The following is an 18,309-nucleotide window of genomic DNA, read 5'->3' as shown; positions in this document are numbered from 1 at the left end:
AAAAGACAGAAAGTAAAAATCTGAGGGGAAAAAAATGGAGTGGAAGCACTTTACACTTCAGAGAAAACACAAGGCTGACAGTGAAGACAAATAGATGTTTAGAAAGTTGTAACAGACCACGGAATGCAAATTGCAGGGGGACAAAAAGGGCAAGCTGCTGTGTTGCTTCAAGTTCTTGACGAGAAACTTAATTTACTGGATCTACAATAAAGGCACTTGGTTCTGAGTTCAAAGACCCACCCCCCTTGGGCTGTGGGGTCCCTGACTTGTCCTGCCCAGAGCCAGTAAGATGCAGGTCAAAATAAGGGACACTGCTGGTGTTCCTGGAGCCCTACTCTGTGCCAGGCCCTGGGCTGGGCACCAAAAATGACAACTAAAAGTGCTTTGGGCTTCGTGTGCATGTGTGCCTCACGGCCTCCCTGTGTGATAGATAGTCTTACCCCAATGGGCAAATGAGAACCTCAGCCAAGCACAGGCTGGAGGTCACCCCGCTGGGCATGGCAGTAAGAGTGGCTCCACCTGAAGAACACTAAGCCATTGTAACACAGGACAACACAGGCCCTGCCAGAAACTGACTTCCTCCCTGACCTCCTGCTTCCTCCTTTCTTTCATTCATTCAAAAATTATTTAATAAGCATTTACTTTTTTGCAGGCACTGTGCCAGGGGCTGGAGATTTCACAGTGAATGTGACAGATAAATTCTCTGCCCTGGTGCAGCTTACATTCTAGTGGGTGTGGAAATGCAATCCGAAATGAACAGAGGACGCGAGCTGGAGGATGGACACGATGAGGAGGAGTGGAGGAAAGGGTGCGATGGAGGAGAGGGTGCAATTTTAAATCCAGTGCTCACAGCCCTCGCTGGTGATGAAGGCATTATGCCCATTTTACAGAGGAGGAGGCAGAGTGGCCCCAAGACTCCCGATGATGGAAACATTGGCTTTGTCTCCTCAGCTCCCAGTCCCCACACTGAAATCTCTGGCCAGGGACAGAGGAAGGGTCCCTGGGAATATACCCAGGGTGAGCTTTGTGCTCAACACTCCATCAGCCTTCCCTCCATACCAACCCCGAGGGGTCAGGAAGGCTCTTTACAGTGACTTTCCTCAAGTCCCCAGGAGAAGGGTGTACCACCCAGACACTGGTGTCCCTATAGAAATAGAAATGATGCTGTAAACAGGCATGGCAGGAAGGCAAGAGAGGGACCAGGAGGGGAGGAAGCGAATCCCGTGAACTCCCCTCTTGGGTATAAAAAGGGTGAGCTCCGCCAGACTAGTACACTCATTTCATACTGCAACAGACCCTAGGATGGACAAGAACCTCTGATCTCACTCCATCCTTTTCCCTCTTCTAGGGGAGGATCCATGTAGGAAGAGGTTTGACTGTCCTCTTCTCCCAAGTTGTGGGCACTGGGTTTCAGAGAGTTAAATGTACACCATGTATGAAAAATCACTATCTGTGAAATGAATTCAAGAATGACTGTACCTGGGTTCTGGAGACAGAACACACATGTTGCAACCCCTATCCAGGGAAGATACCCCTTCCACTGCTCATTTCACCCTGGACTGAGCTCCAACCCTGCACCCTGAAGGACTGGTTGGAGCAGCAGGTCAAGGGTTCAGAGGACTGAGACCTGAACCTGTCCTGAAGCTCACCCCAGAGCCCTGCTCCCTTTCTTTCCCTTCAGTCTTCTCTCCTTGCTGACAGGAGAGCAGGAATGGAAACCAGAGACTTGGGCAGCTACAGAATGACCCTGTACTGGTTCATAGCTGCAGGAGGCCCCAACACTATCTCAGAGAAGCAAGGAAACAAGGGCACTCACACCCCAGACCTACCAGACACGAGGCCTAATGATGCCTTCTGTGAACTTTGTGAAGCCGTGTGAGATGCAAATGGGAAACTATTTCCCATTTGGGGGTGGGGAGCATCAAGAGTCACAAGACTGACCCTATATTTCCATTGTAGGGTCAGAGTACCACAGATGGAATAGGGCTATGTTGGGGCTTCCTGAAACATACCCAGCTTCTGGAAAACACCAGCTGACATGAAGTTTTGTTTTCCTTTCCCTCTTGGGGTCACTATCCTTATCTTTGTTCCAACCAACAGTTGCTTTGGGGGAGGGGACATGAACACGAATACACATACATTTCTGGGGCATCACTAATAGAGAATCAAAGAACACTATGGCTCATAGACTTGGTGACCTGGAGGTTATTAGACTTTTTGTTAAAGAAACATTACATTTTCATATGGTAAAAGAACTGTGGCTCTTAGATTAACTGAACAAATATTTGCTAAAAATTAACCAGTCACTGGGAGTACATTGTGGGCAAGGCAGATGTAGACCTTCCTCCACCAGACTGTTGCAAACCATAGCGATCCCTCCCGCATTCACATCTCACTGTCATATAGAGTCTGCATGGCACGTTTCACCATTTGGTGGATTCTCAATCTTGCTTTTTAATTCTATTTATTACCTTCTTTCCTAACTACAATATCAGCTCTAGGGGGCAGAGATCACTGTTTTTGCTATGTCCTCAATACCTATAATAAAATCTGGCATCAAGTAGGCATTCAGTAAATAGCTATCAAAGAAGTGGACATTGAGCAAGTAACAATTGCACCTATACTGCACACACATGAGATTACGTAAGTATTTCACTGTCAGTGTGGGTGCTTTAGAAACTTAGTACAGGGTTCTGCTTGGTGTGCAGGTGGAAAAGACTTTCCTGAGGAAACCTTGCTTAAACTGAATCCTAAAGGATGAGTGGGTGTCAGGTACAGTGAGGAAAGAGGCAAAAAGTTGTGTTCCCAGGAGAGAGGAAGCAAAGGCTCTGAGGCAGAAAGGCCCAGAATGGAGGCCATTATCTGGAGTGAACTGGAAGAGGAGGAGAGTGGCAGGGGCTACAGCCTCTTGGGAACTCCACTATTTGGAATTACTTCAGACCATAAGGGAAGAACTCCACAAGAGATTTAAGTACGAAGGAACCCATTGAGTTTACATTTCAAAAAGATCACTATGCTGCCTGGTGGGGAGTGGCCTGGGAGGATCAGGAGTCATTTCTGGAAGACAGATGAGGAGGCTACTCTAGTGTCCAAGTGGGAGATGATGGTAGCCTGCATTAGGTCAGTGACCACCTAGCCACTACTAACATGTGGAGAGAGAAATGGACAGAGAGGGGACTGCTTTGGGGCAGAAGTCCAAACAGTAAACAGTTGAGGTTCTGCAAGTATGCAGGAATGTCACTATAGTAGGCTGATGCTGCTCTGTAGTGGGGTTCCTGGCAGGCTGGCACTTGGCTGGTGTCTAGGAACATGGATTTTATAATATTCCCTATAGGGTGAGGGGTATGGCTGTTTTGTATGCCAGGACACTGAACTCCATTTAAACTGTTGCCTAGACTCATTGCCCAAGTAGCACAATTTACAGGGTACACCTGCTTTTCTCTGAGCCTGGAATTCTGAGGGCTGTGAGGCACCATATATGCAGACATTCTCTCTCTACCCTCAGTAAAATGCCCCACTAAATCCCCAAGCTCTGAGTCCTGAGCAGACGTCTCTGGGCAGAAAGCCTGCACATCTGCGGCTGCATTTCCATGCTTAAGGAAGGAGTGTGTTCTGGGTATCCCTTCCTTGCAGGAGGAGAGAATGGGAGCCTGGATCCACCAGTCTTTGTCTGACAGGTCTCTTTTTCTTGCTGATGACGTAAACAAGCCATATGCATTGGTACATCTGCTTCTGAGCCCTGGGAGTCCTCCTAGAGAGTCACTGAATGTGTGGGTGGGTGGTCTTTGGACCACTGACTCAGGATTCATACAGTTTCTGTCTCGATTACTCAACTCTACCTGGGTGGTGCTGAAATAGCCACTGACAACACGCAAACCCATAGGGGGACAGTTGTCCAATGGCACTTTATAAACATGGAGTTGGAGTTAAAGTCCATGGCTTGCCAACCCATGCTCAAGGAAAACCTAGGGCTTTCTGGCTCTACCTTGAAAGCCACATACTGAATTCAGCTCTTTCCTGTTGTCAGTGGGGAAACTGAGACCCATAAGGGGGAAAGAGAAGGAACTTGTGCAAGGCCAGGCTCAGTGGAAGAACCAGGAGAACACACATCACTCCAATGTGATCTCCACTGCTCCAACTGGCTGTTCTACAAAACATCCTTGAAGACAAGCTCTGGTAGCTAGAGCTTGAAAGGAAAAAGACAGCAGGAAACTAGGAGGACCAGGGCAGACTTTTCTGATCTCTGTACTCCAGACTTCTGAAGTGTCTGGAGTACAGAGATGCTCAGGTGCCATCTCAGACCATTGAAACTGAAATCTGTAGAGCCGAGGCCTGGAATCTGCATTTCCACAAGTTCCTAGGTATTCCGATAATCAGGTTTGGAAACTCAAGGGAATGCTCAGGACCTCTTGGCTGGTTACCTGAAAGGTCAGATACTACACACTTGATCTTAGCCAAAAGGCTGAGAAGTGATAAGGACTGGTAAAAAGAGGCTCATGAACAGAGGAGATAAAAGGAACCCTGCCCTGGATCCACGCAGGAAGTGCAGATCTAACAAGAGTGCCCAGACCAGGGATTGGGGGGGTGGGGACAGGTTTTCCAAAGCTATTTCTTCAATTGAGCCTCTGCTGTTAGAAGCTGGACTTGGCCAGGCCAACAGTCAGAAGTTAATTTCCTTCTTCGTAGGGATTCTGCCTGCAATTCAGAATGCAATGCAGGTGCCTAGTGGTGTCCTGAGCTTCAAGCATGGCAAATGGAGACAAAAGTGAGCACACCCCCAACTCTGTTGGCCATGTCATTTTAATATAACAGGGCACATCTGAGTCACACTGACTAGCCAGCAGTCTACAAACATTCCTATGTAAGCTCTGAACAGCAGGAACTAAAAGCCACAGGCTCAAAATTTCTAGCAAGCTTCATGTTCTAATTGAAATTCATATGCAGATTCCAGGTGACCTACCTGTTCATTTCAATTGAAAAATGAGTGCCTCTTTGCCCACTCATATATCTTTTTAAATTTTCTTTCTTTTAATCTTTTGGCAGTATTGGCTTTGAACTCAGGGCCTTGCATTTATCACTTGAGCCATGCCCCCAGCCTTCAAATATCTTTGGGTAAGTGATTTCTCATACTGAGAATATCTGGGGACCTTTAAAAAATACTGGAACCTGGAACCCACCCCCAGAGAGTTTGTTTTAATTGTTCTGGGTTGTGCTCTGGGAATTGGGATTTGCAAAAGCTCCCCAAAGGGGAGCTCCCCATCAGGTTTTGATGTGTAGTGGAGGCTGAGAACTCCTGGGCATGGCTGATGCCTGTTTTTATCTCTTGCCTAGTGTCCTCCTAGGCACATCACCATGTACCCACTTAGAGAGGCTTAGGCATAAACACTTATTACTCCCTACTCAGAACAACCAATGCTTTAGCAAAAACAACCAATAGGTGAGCTCATTTCTCCAACTTCTTTCTTCTTGAGCTACCCCTACGAAGAAAACCAGTTGCCAGCAAGGACCCAGTTCCTCCCTGAGGTGCCACTGAGGAGGTCTGCAATGCTGGGTAGGAACAAAAGATTTCCACTTTTATCTAACTCCTCCTAACTGAAGCTTAGCATTTGCTTCAATGACGAATTCAAGTGCAGGCAATGAACCACAGCCCATGTAGCAGCAGAAATCCTGGATATTTTCTTATGATGGTATGGCTACCTCAAAATACCACTCATGATCAGCACTGCTTTGAATTCATGTTACAGACTTAACAGCATCCCTAATCCAAAAATCCAAAATGTGAACTGCTCCAAAATCTGAAACTTTTTAGTGTTAACCTATCACTACAAGTGGAAAATTCCACATCATGAGACTTTGTTTCATGCACAAAACTACTAAAATATTGTATAAAATTACCTACAAGTTATGTGTACAAGATGTATATGAAACAAATGCATTTCATATTTACATTTGGGTATCATCCCCAACATACATACATATATATATATATATATTGCAAGATCAAAATACAACTAAAACACCTCTAGTCACAAGCATTTTACACAAGGGAGATTCATCCTGTAGTCATCAGACCTGCCACTGGATCTTGCTATTTAAGGTACTGACAAAAGAGGTACCTACATCATGATGTCACACATCAGCTTTGTTCAATGTTTTGCTAATTGTGTTTTAATATATTTGATTTCCTATGCATTTAAAATTATTTTCCAGGGGAGTCTACAGGCTTCCTAATATTTAATTGGCTCCTGAGCCTTGGTGGCTGGTGGAGGAGTTTTGTAGAGAGTGACACCACCAGTGGTGGTGGGTGACAATGGGAATTGAATGAGCAGCCCTTACCTGTGGGTCAGAGAGCCGGGACAGGTCAGGGTACAGGTAGAACTTGATGCCTTCAGTGGCCCCTGGCAACGTGACCCCTCGGATCAGGAGGATCAGAAGCATAATATAGGGGAAGGTCGCAGTGACATATACGACCTATTCAAGAGAGAAGAAAGAAATGGTGACAGCGACGGACTTATTTCACTTAGCACAACATCCTCAAGTTCATTCCCATTGCTGCATATTGCAGATTGTCTTTCTTGAGAGCTGACTGGTATTTCACTGTACGTGTGTGTCCATTGTACTACCTGGTCATCTGTGTAGCCAGGCCACAGAAATACAAATGCGGTCATCCCTTGGCATCCATAGAGGATTGATCCCAGATCCCTGTGGATACCAAAATCTGTAGCTGGTCCTTTATATAAGTCCCTTATATAAAATGCTATAGCGTGTGTACAGAACCTACACAATCCTCCTGTGTGCTTTAAATCACCTAGATTACTGAAGCACCTAACGCAGTGTAAGGCTGTGTAGTCACCGTACTGCGCTGGATAGGGAATAATGACAAGGAAATTGTCTACATGCTTAGTACAGACACAACATTTTTGAAGGTTTTTCTTTTGCAGACTGTTTGAAACCAGGGGTGTGGATTCAAAACACCTGCTCTCCTGCCTCATCTCCCACCACTGTCCCTGCAAGGGTATGGGTACTGGGGGCTGAGGCCTACGACACACGATGCAATTGATAGCAGCGCTTGTCAAGCACTTTTTCCCACAACCCATAAAAAGAAATATACATCACAACCCAGTACACGCAGAGCCATTTACACGTGATGCATGCTGACATTGTCTATCCCACGCTTTCGTTTTTCAAACAGCTGGTCATGATCCTCCAAATCCATCTCACAATTCGTCAATGGGCCAAGATTCATAATTTTGAAAATTACTGCTCTTAATAAAAATCAAGTTTTTATAACCAAAGATAGGACAGAACAGAACAGGGGAGAAAAGGAGAGAAGGTCAGGATAATGGAGAGAAGAGAAGGAGAGACTACTGTTTGGGGCAGTAAGGACCCAGCATTTGCCTGAAGTCATCTCAGCTTGGTCTGCTTGGAAGAGGGTGTTTGGCCCCACTGGACTTGAGAGATGCAATCAGCTGGCAGACTCAGGGTAGGATGGAGACAGAGAGAGACACACAGCCTTCCGAAGTGTTCCTGCACAAATGTGGCCTGGAAGAAGCCGGCCAAGTCTGTACACAACATGGGTCCTGAGGCTGCACACAGGTTTTGGCCACACCACCCACTTAAGTTCTTTGCAGGAATTGGTATCCTGACAGGTCTGAGTTTTTCCCCTTTGTCACCTTCTCTTCTTCATCCACTTGGGTCTGTCCCAGTGGTTCCTACCTACTCCATCTGTTTAGATCAGACTTGTCAACACTTGGGGGCCAGGGACACTTAGGAGAATCTGATGACAGCTCTGGACCTCTTCCCCTGCAGCCCTACATGCATAGATGCAGAGATGTACACAAGCTCTCTAAGGGCTCAGACCCAGATTCCCCAGAGAAAGAGGCTGTATTCCAAGACCTCTAGCTCGCTTCTTACTCCTGTTCAAACCAGGGTTTCTTTGGCCAATGGTCCATTCCATCACTCTATTCATTCACTCGTCTCATTCACACTCTCAACTTGTTCACTTACTCTCTTAACTTGCTCACTTGCTGACTTAACTTGCTTACTTACTCTCTCAGCTTGTTCACTCAACTTGCTCATTCACTCACCCAACTTGCTTAAACACCAAAACCAGTCCTCAAGAACTGAGCTATGCCTTGAATGTACAAATAAGGATGAGTCACAGGATGGGAATTTCTTCCCCAAGAGGCTTCTGGCTGGTAGGGGAGACAGACATGTAGACAGGTAGATAATCCATTGTGTAATCAGGGGAGGGCAAAAGAGGATGGGGCATGGAGAGCAACCAGTTCAGTAGAAGAGCAGTCTGGGAAGGGCCTCTCCAAATAGGTGACCCAGATATTGGCCCACAAAAGATGAATAGGAGTTCAGGGTATGGATAATAGAGATGGAAGGAAGATGAAAATAAACAAAATTCCTACAACATGCCAGGCACACATCATGTACACATAATAACAATGGTACATGTATTCAGCACTTTTACAAACCGGGCATTCATTCTTTGAGTAGGTATGGTTATCCTTTTTTTCCACATGAGAAAGGTCAGGGAGATCACCAGTAACTTGTCCAAGATCACCCAGATAATGAACAGCAACCAGACATGGGAGCCCCAGGATGGCCTGCCTCACTCCAAGGTGATGTATTCAAGCACGAGGCTACCTATGTAACCCTCCGGACAGCCACAACACAAATGCCATGTTACCTCCCCCGGTTTAGGAAGTTTATCATTTGGTTATTACACAACAAAGCAGAGACCTCAAGAAATAGGAAATTAGAAGCAGCAGGGGGTGGTGACAGTGGGTCCTGTGGACACAGCCTGGAAGGCTGGATTAATTTTATCCAGGCACTATCTTTATTCCACAATGATAGCACCATCTCCAGCCCACTCAGTTCCCAACCCACCAATGCTTGTATCCTTATCTCTAAGTCAACCATCAGTACTGATATACCACTTAGTCAGTACAGTCTCTTGCTGTCGTATTATGTATAATAATACTGAAAAGGTGCATACAAGTCAAAACGAGAGACCAGCAGTCTCTAATAATAATAATAATAACAATAATAACAACAATAAAAAGAGACCAGGAATCAATGAGGCTGGAAGTTGCTGACCAGAAAGCTAACAGTACTGTAAAACCTTCTCTTTCACATGGTTTTGTAGGCGTTATCTATGATCAATGCATCTTCAGTATTTCATACAGATTCTTGATTCTTTTCCTCCAAAATGAACCCCCCAGTAAACTGTCTCAAGTCCACAAAAAGTCAAGTTGAGGCTACCAACTTGCTATTTACATTTAAGAGTTTCTACTTGTCTCTGTTGTATGACAGAAGATGAATTATCCACAATGTCCCAGAGTTGATCTGTTCCAAATTCTCCAGCTTAGCCATCTGAGCCCCTCCATCCCGCTCCCAACCCTGCTCAACTGAAGAACAAGAACATGATTGTGTAAAATAGAACAATAACTCAAGATCATGGAAATCTTTTCCTAGATGTGACTCAACTGTCAGTTATGCTCCACTCAGGCTGTAATGAGTGGGCTGGGTCCCTGGGGTGTCCCTAAAGGGATCACTTATAACCTGGCTAAAATGTACCCTCTCTGAGTCCCAGGAAAATATAGAACAGCTTGCTCCTCAGTCACTGTAGTGGCATGATTTAATAAATGACTGATGGTTATTTTGAAGCAGTCTATTGACTGAAGTTCTAAATTGATATGCTCTGCTTCTCCTATATTACCTTAGGAGAACCACACTCTCTCTGCTGGTATCCATGCCCTCATTTTTATACCCCTTTTATAAACTATAAAGGAAATAAAATATTCAAATGAATTGCCTAAAGACCACAGGGCAGATGAGTTTGACTGCCAAAATGAAACCACTGGTTAGCATTCATTACCCTTAAAATATTTATTTGTAAGCTAAGGTTTAACAACCTTGAATCAGGATACAAAAGGTTGTTTGTGGGCATCACTATGTGAGTCACATAGGAGGAGAGTGGTATGAAAGTTGCAAGTGTGATGCTGAGGACAGCTTTTATTGCTGCTCCGAGCTCTCCTAAATGTGTTCCTTAATGTTTCTATCCTTGGCCACACCACACTTGCAGATATTATCTTAGATTTTCCAGAGAATAGCTGTAGACTGACAAAACTATACAGATTTGGTTATTAAGAGATTGCCCATAAATCTCATAAAAACTCGCTGCTACCTATTCCTCTTGTGCTCTGGCCAAACATCACTAACTGCTCACATCACTCTTTGCGGCTAAGTCTGGATGTAGCCTCAGCCCTCCACACAGTACTCCAGGCACTCACATACTCAGCTGTGGTTAAGTCCATCTATCTGCTACTCTCGATCAAGTCTACATTTCATTTGTGCCTTTTCAGTCTCCAGCAAGTCAACAGAATGGTAAGACCCAGGTAGATCTCGTCCTCAAAAGACGACTTGTTGGACGTGTGCACGCATGTCTCTCCAGGGGTCATGGCACCACACAGGCAGGGTCAAACAGGAAGAGAAGGCTGCAGAGATGGGTAAGAAAAGTCCTTTGGGGGTCTTGGAGGAAGGGGTCTACAAAAGTGGTTGGAACTTGGTGTCCAAGGATAAACAGGAATGGGAGAAACTGAGTCAGTCAGGGAAGACGTGGAGCCAGTCAAGGACATGGAAATGAGCTCAGAATGTTGTCCCCTGGGCATCTGGGTGAGGACCTGGCCACCTGAGAGCTCAGGTTCGAGTCAACCTGGCCTCTTTCCTGGCCAACTGGATCTCTAACTACATTCTGAAATCATAGAATTTTATTTTACTCCCCATTATGGCCCTCTAGCCTCTTTCTCCCTGGTCACACTACAACCCAAGGCTCAGAGACAGTAAGCTGGCTGTCTCTTTCCTGTCCCTCCAAGTCTAACCCTCCAAGCCCCACATTCAAGGAGATGGGATGCAATGAAAGGATTGGCCTTTGAGCCAATAGCCTTGGGATCAAATCCTGGCTCTGCCCAGACCTGCTGTGTGACTTGGCCTGTCTCCACCCTTCCTCCAGCCACCATGTTCCTCACTGCTGGGGAACGTGCCAGGCTCCTCCAGTCCCCTGCCTTTTCCCAGCCTCCTTTTGTCCACAGAGTCCATTGCCAGCTTTGCGGCCACCCACGGTGTTCACCCTCTGTGTGCTCACATCCTCACAATCAGATGCCCTACCCTCCATTCAGAAGTCAACATCCTATCACAGGTCCAGAAGTAAGAGACTCAGAGGGGTTGTGTGACATTTCTCTGGCTCACTATAGCAGCAGCCCTCTTGCCCTAAAAACCATACTGGTGGCCCAGATACGGCTGAGAGAATGAATACCATGAACTTTCTGGCTCTCAATCCACACTCCTCATCCTATCATCCCCCTCGTGCCTACAGCTGCGCTCCATTAGTGGTGCCCTTACCTTGAAGGTTGAGAGGTCTGAAACATAAGTGCCTCTGTCTTTTACTGTATTTGCTGAACCCACAGGGCCCAGAACTGTGGATGGTGCGCAGATATATTCAGTCCATATTTGTTGGGTGTTATGAACCAAGCATGCTGAGATCTGGAACTCTGAGGTTAGAACGCAGGTCTTTAAGGAAATTACTTTCTGCTGGGTCCTTATGGAGGGACATGAATTTCATTTAGGGAATAGAATTCAATTTTAGGAGGTATATTTTTAAGTAAGGACGTCATAAGGAACTTCTTGGTGTGAACAGACAGCCCAGGTCAGATACCAAGGGCAGGAAAGTTCAAGAGGAAGGTGCTTCCAGCGGAGTGCAGGATCCCTTTGAAGATGTCCGAGGACCCAGGATGTGTCTGGAAGAGGCAAGAGGCTGCTGAGGCTCAGGTATTATGCTAAATTATGGAGTATTTGTGGTGGTCACAATAAGGTCTCTGACAAGATAGTGTCAAGCTTGGCTGTTCCTGGCCACTGCCAGCGTGGCTCAGATCCACAGAGGTGGGTGTAGGGGAAGGAGGGTCTCATCTGTCAGACTTCTCAGGCCCAGGCAATAATGTGCCCTTGCCCTAAACACACCCCCCCTTAGTTAAGAAAGAGTTTTACTATTGTTTAATTCTTTTAGCAGGTCAAGTCCTTCTGAATATAAAGGTTAGCACAATTGGTGGTAATTATACTGTATCCTGTCTTAATTGACTCTAATTGCTCATTTGCATTTCAATACTGAGATTGTGGGGTGTTTTTCCCCCTACTTCCAGGACACAGCTATTTTTTTCATAGCAGGGAGACTGTCTGGTCATTGGGAAAACCAAAAAAGTTGTGGAAGGGACACCCCTCCCTACATTCTTCAAGATAATGGTGTCAAATAGAAAGTGGAGTGTTGTTCAAAAGGCAGAGAAAAGTAGAGTGGTGTGAGGGCAAGAACACCAGGACCACAGGGTTAGCAGATCCAATGTGCTGGGCAGAGTAGGCAAGCACCACATCCTCACTGGGCTGGCATTCTGTGAGATATGAGCAGACTAATCCAAACTTCAATCACTCTTATACTATGTTCCAAAGATTCTCCCTCATACATGTGCTATCTTTGTGTTATTCGCTTAATATTTTCTGTAAATCAGTACCACCGTAAACCATCTCTGAACACAAACAGAAGTTAACTACAAAAATAATCGCAATGAAAATAAAATGTGATTAAATTCCAAACTGTGCTCTGTTTTATTGAAAGCCAAAGTAGCAAGTTCAAGAGAGTCACTGAGCATAAACCAGCACCTCTGCACCTGTCACTTAGGGAGACTCAGAAAGGGAATAACACTGTCATTTACATTCATGTATCACTTGAAATCATCCTGTGCATTTCTGGTAGAAAGAACTCCTTCCATATTTGTGGAAAGACAAGACAGAAGATTTCTGGGGTCCTTCTCAGCTCTCTCAGTGTTTTCTACAACAGTCTACTGTCAACCCCAACCCTTCCCAAAGGACCAGGCCTCCCTGGAGCTCTCCAGGGTCCTGACATTGATTTGGGCTTAAACTTCTGGGAGTTGGTTGCTCAGAACCTTGGAAATGCTATTAACATGAGGGCCTGCTGGATGCCAGAGAAAGTCCACATAGGGTCTCTAACTGAACTTCACACCACTTGAATCAGCTTGCTCTCTCTTGGCAGACAAACCCCCCAAGGACTAGGAAGGTGCCTTGTTCTAGGCAACAGAGGCTGATGTGCTCAAGTCCGCTTTCTCTACCACACGTACTGTGTGCTCTACCTACTTTCAACCCCTGTCTTCTCCTCTGGCTGCCCTCAATCTCAAGCTTCCAACTTGCCTGACTTTGATACCAACTCATCATTGCCCACAACCCCAGCCAGGGAAACACCACGCAATCTCTTTCCCGCTTCCTTTGCAGCTCATCCTGCCTCTGTGTCTGGGCTACATCTGTCCCTCCCATGTGAGCAGAAAGCATGGCACTGAACATGCAGTCCTTAGATAACTATTCTTTTAAATCAACAGATCCTCCCCTCTCCCTTTGTGTTTTTTTTAGAGACTACTACCTGAATTCCAAGGAAAGAACATTCTAGTAGGCACAAAGTAGTCTCGTATAACCTCCACTAAGATACTGACCTCTGAGAGGATCCTAGGAAGATATAAGAGGTGTCTAATATAAGATATTAGAGGTGTCATTCTAGAATACTGAAATGGCAATTGTAAATGTAGGAAAACACTTTCTGTTTTAAGCAACCAAATTACAAATAGGTAGAGTTACATTTTCACAAGAAAATAATGGTATTTCTTCAAGGAGGTAATGATATTTTCATAATGCAGCAATATTGCCATGGGGACCTAAAGTTATAATTTTTGAGTGATGACAAGTGGCTTACCATCAGCTGTGAAGGTTGGCCCCTGTGTAGAGACTAAAATAGTGTAACAAAACTCTGGCCAGACCCAGGATCCATGTTTCATGGTATCATCCCTGAACTGGGTTGAAGAAGAGGAGGGGGAGGGTGTTTAGGGGGAAGGATCAGAGTTGGGAGGGGCTCAGCAAGGTCCTAGTCCCCATTCTACCACAGGATGGAGACCTGAGTTGCTCCCAATACCTACTCCCTCTTCTTCTGCAGTGACGAAAACCCTCATTTTTTTACTGCATTCATCACTGTCAAGGAAAAAAATGGGCAACATTTCTCAGCCTCCCTTGCAGCTAGGTGTGGCTATTGGACTACATCTGGCCACTAAAATATGAATGGAAGGTGTTATGCATATCTTCCAGCATATGTCCTTAAAAGGAAGAGCTGTACCCTATCCTTCCTTTGTTGCCTTTCTCATGGGCCGAAATGAAGACGATGTCTCTTAGGTTATAGAAATGAAAGCAACACCCTAAAGAAGCCAGAAAAACAGAACAGAGGGCCTCTAAACCTGAGCCGCTCACACCTGGCCTGTTGTGGGAGAGAGAATTGAACTACTCTGTTTATGTTATTCCTCTGAGGTCTCCATTAAAATGAATCAAACACGGAATGTAAATATGCAACCACCAATTTCTCTGTGACCTTGCATAGGCCTTATCCTACTTTAAGTCTGTCATTTTTGTTAAATGAAGGCACTGGCCCAGATGATTCTGAGGACCATCTGAGGATCCTGAAAGTGAGCTATTGAGAATGAACACCTTTTACACCTGGAATTAACCAGAAATGGCAACAGAGTCAGAAAATCTTCAGAAAGACCAAGCCTATAAAATTAAGGGAGCAGTTAGAACAGACTAGCCAGAAACCACCATTTCTTAGGAAGCCACAGTTTAAACCTTCTCTGCCACAGTCTAGAAATAGCCTGACATTTGTTGTGGAGCCCATTGCCAGTTACAAGGTACGTGCATGGGGTAGAAGATCCATGAAGTTTCCTTGAGCGTCTGTGATCCTCATATGTGGAATGAAGACAATGCCCATTTCCAACATCAATGTGAAGATTAGAGGTCACCATGCAAAGCACTTGTCATGAAGACATCGCTCAGTAATGAGAAAGACTGGGGTGGCCTTTATGGCCACCACTGGTCAATAAGCAAAGCCCCTCCAACCCAAGTGGGTTACCTTGGATGGCAGAGAACTATTTGGGGGTTTAAGACTAGAGTCAGCTTCATCTCAGTTATAAGGGGAGATCAGGGAGGGGCTCTTAAAAATCCTTATAGAACCTTCTCACTGACAGATGGGGTGGCAGCAATCTGGGGGCAGTGGAAGTCTGCTGTTAGCTGGCTAACTCATTGAAGAGCTGGAAAATCCAGGCAAATAGGACCAAGAGAAAAGAAAAATCACAGGATATAAGAAGCACACATGATTATCCTCAGGAGCACCAGCAGGCAGTCTATGGAGGGAGGGACAGAGGGCACTGGGAGTCTGCCAAAGAGACCAATGCAGGCAAGTCCTCTCTGGAGTCCCAACTCCAGCCACAACTGTGGCAGCTGAGGGGAACTGGTATAGACAGTATTTAGATGGAATGGAAGAAATTATACCCGGATGAAACCAAGTAAGACCAGGTTCCAATAAACAAGGACAGAAGGCATCTAAATGCTGAGTATAAAGGAAGAATGGGACTCAACTGTGTCCATCACAGACAGGTATAAGTCAGGGAAGAAGCCTGCCCTATAACGGGGAAAAGCACAGGACAGCGAACGTATGAACCTTCATGATGCACCAGGACCTGGAGAGGAAAGAGCGTGAGGGCTCCCGGTCAGTCGAGGAGTCCATGGTTTCCAAGGGTGCAAGCACAGCTCATAGAGGGCAATTTGCTGAGGCTTTTCAGACACTTGTGCCAAAATGCCATTCCCAGCCCTGAGAGGTCACGAAGGAAGCATTAGACCGGCAGGGTGTCTTCAGGGCCTGTGACACTGTGGGCAAGAAACCAAACATTTTAGGAGCTATGGAAACCATGTTACTCTCTCTTCTCCATGATGGTTGAGACCATAAAAGTCACCTACAGTCACGGCTCATTCCTGCCCCAAGATTCCATGACTTTATTATTTGGCAATTAGGAACATCCTGGTGGAAAGCAGAGGGTTCAAGAAAAAAAGTACTTGGTTTAGGAGAAGTAGAAGATCAGAGGATACCTACCATAAAAGAACTAAAATGGTCTGCTCTGTGTGATTTGCTTCAAAATTATCATGTCCATTTTACAGAAGTGGAAACTGAGGTGCACAGAAGTTAAGTATTGGCTCATGATTGCACAGCCAGAAAAAAGGCAGGATTCAAGCTCAGATCATCTGATTCCAAGCCTGCTTCAACCACTGCATGGGACTATTGGAAGTTCAAGTTCCCCTATGATCCAACCGGCACCATCTCATACCATGCCTTCTAGAGTTCCCTGAATAAAAGCTACACTTCTCTGCCTGCAGAACTTTGCTTTCATCCCACCCTCCATCCAGAAGATCCTTTCTTCTTTTTCTACTAAAATCATGCCAGCCTTCAAGACCAGTTCAGCGACCGCATCTCCCAGGACTCAGCACAAGCCATCCAAGCCAAATGAACTACTCCTTATACAGCCTACAGTACACAGAGCAGTGACGGCTCAGATGGTTTCAGAAAGCGCAAATCCAGCCTCTGGAACTTTCTATACATGTGACTGACTTTTGGCCTACTGCTGTCTTTCTAGGTCTTGAAACTCTTTTCTGTAAAGTGAGGATAGTAATGCAGCAGGTAAACTCCATCCCTTTGAGCCTTGGGCTCTTAACTTAGGAAATGTGGATAATAGTCCTTACCTCTTATGCTAAGTGGAGGGTTAAACAAGCCTATGTCTATGCAGCGCCACTCTTCCTCCTTTTAATGAGCTGTATTTCTTTCTACTTTCTAATACATTTAGCTGTTGAGTGAGTCACCTCTCCACCACTGTGACAAAACATCGGATGTAAACAACTGTAGAGAAAGAAAGGTTTAGTTTGGCTCATGGTTTTAGCCCATGGTTACTTTGGGTCTGTAGTGGCATAGCACATAATGGTAGGAGTACATGGTAGAGATCTACTTACTACATGGAAACCAGGAAAGAGGGGATGGGGCTGAGTCCCAGCACTTCCTCCAAGGGCACAGTACAGTGACCTGACTTCCTTCCATTAGGCCCCACCTCCTGAAGTTTCTACTACTTCCCAATAGCAACACAGGCTGGTGACCACCCTTTCAACACAAGGGCCTTTGGGGGACATTCAAGATCCAAACTATAACAGCTATATATATATTTGGCTGCCCCTTTATTTGTGTCTACTCAAGGGCATTATTCATCTTTATAGGCTCTGAAACACTTCTTGCAAAGACCTATACATATTATAAATAATGAATGAATAAATAAACTCAGGCTGTGGTAACCAGTAAGAATGAACAAAATAGGACATAGTTCCATGTGTCTGCAATAGGCCTTTGACATAGATGGTTCAGGTTCTCATTTTAGCCTCTCCATCTGAGGGCAAAGAGTTTTCTGCTGAGTCAATGTGCCAGCCATTTCCATTCCCTAAACCCACTGTAGCCAGGTCCTGTGCTGGGTTCTGAGAGCAAGCTGGAGCTCAGAAACGAACCAGGTTCCTGTCCTCAAGGCACACGAGCTGACTGTAGAATGGACACAGAGATGGCCTGTTCAGGGGCTGGCAGCAGTGTGAGCTCAGGAGCCTTAGTGATGTGGAAGGAAGCATGTTGGGTGGCAGTGGTGTGACAAAGAGCTGCTCCTAGAGCTGAGATTTGAATGGGGGAGCAACACGTCCCCTCATTTCTCTGCAGTCCTAATCTAGAACACAGATTTAAGTCCTTCCTTAAAGAAGGACTCGGGAAATGAAGCAGGCAGAGTACTTCAGCCTGGGAAAAGGTCACCTCGAGAGAAAGGAGGAAGCGCTGCATGCCAGGAAGACAAGATGCTTAAATAGCAACCATGCTCAATAAGAGGGCTGGCCCAATTTAAATCCTAGTTCACAGGATATCTAAAAAAGTCACTAGATGGAGGAGGCTAGTGTTTAAGCCTGTTTCATGGTGAATTAAGATTAGCTAAGGGGTTCGATGCTATTGATTTTTACAGAGCTCCACCATAAAGGCACAAAAATGAAAACAAACCCAAAAACAAGCCCAAGTGATATATATACTCCTTGCCATGCCCAGCCAAGCTTACACTGGCAGTAAGAGCTTTTATTCACTGCCTGGAAAACACACTCGTACCTTGCCTAATATGATTTAAGCCCCATCCATCTTCTTGGACCAGAAGGCTGGTATCACCATGGCAACCAAGGGCACCATTAAAGTACACATTCCCTGGAGTGGATTCACCAGGACGGCGACATTCTTGAACAAGAAACACCATCCCATATCCTCTGACTCTCTTAAGCACACTTGTAGGGATGGAGATGTAGACAGAGGCAATA

The 18,309-nt window shown here is 45.5% G+C and overlaps 1 protein-coding gene and 1 non-coding gene across 4 annotated transcripts in view; both read right to left on the bottom strand.

Moving 5' to 3' along the window:
- Positions 1-18,309, bottom strand: part of Slc6a11 (solute carrier family 6 member 11) — a 117,195-nt gene that overhangs the window by 47,873 nt on the left and 51,013 nt on the right. For 2 of the 3 annotated variants that reach the window (XM_074044423.1, XM_074044425.1), the window contains exon 6: positions 6,337-6,471. The exons of the other annotated variant lie outside the window; for it this stretch is intronic. In XM_074044423.1, coding sequence (XP_073900524.1) covers positions 6,337-6,471 — 135 coding nt within the window. The remainder of the gene's footprint in view (positions 1-6,336; positions 6,472-18,309) is intronic. 3 annotated transcript variants of the gene reach the window in all.
- Positions 4,286-4,474, bottom strand: LOC141413079 (U2 spliceosomal RNA). Its single transcript, XR_012437905.1, has one exon. It is a non-coding gene; the product is annotated as a U2 spliceosomal RNA (small nuclear RNA).

Source organism: Castor canadensis, chromosome 10 (genome assembly GCF_047511655.1).
Source record: "Castor canadensis chromosome 10, mCasCan1.hap1v2, whole genome shotgun sequence".
In the NCBI taxonomy this organism is placed as follows: domain Eukaryota; kingdom Metazoa; phylum Chordata; class Mammalia; order Rodentia; family Castoridae; genus Castor; species Castor canadensis.
Note: the sequence above shows the minus strand (reverse complement) of the source record. Positions and strands in the feature narration are given on the sequence as shown.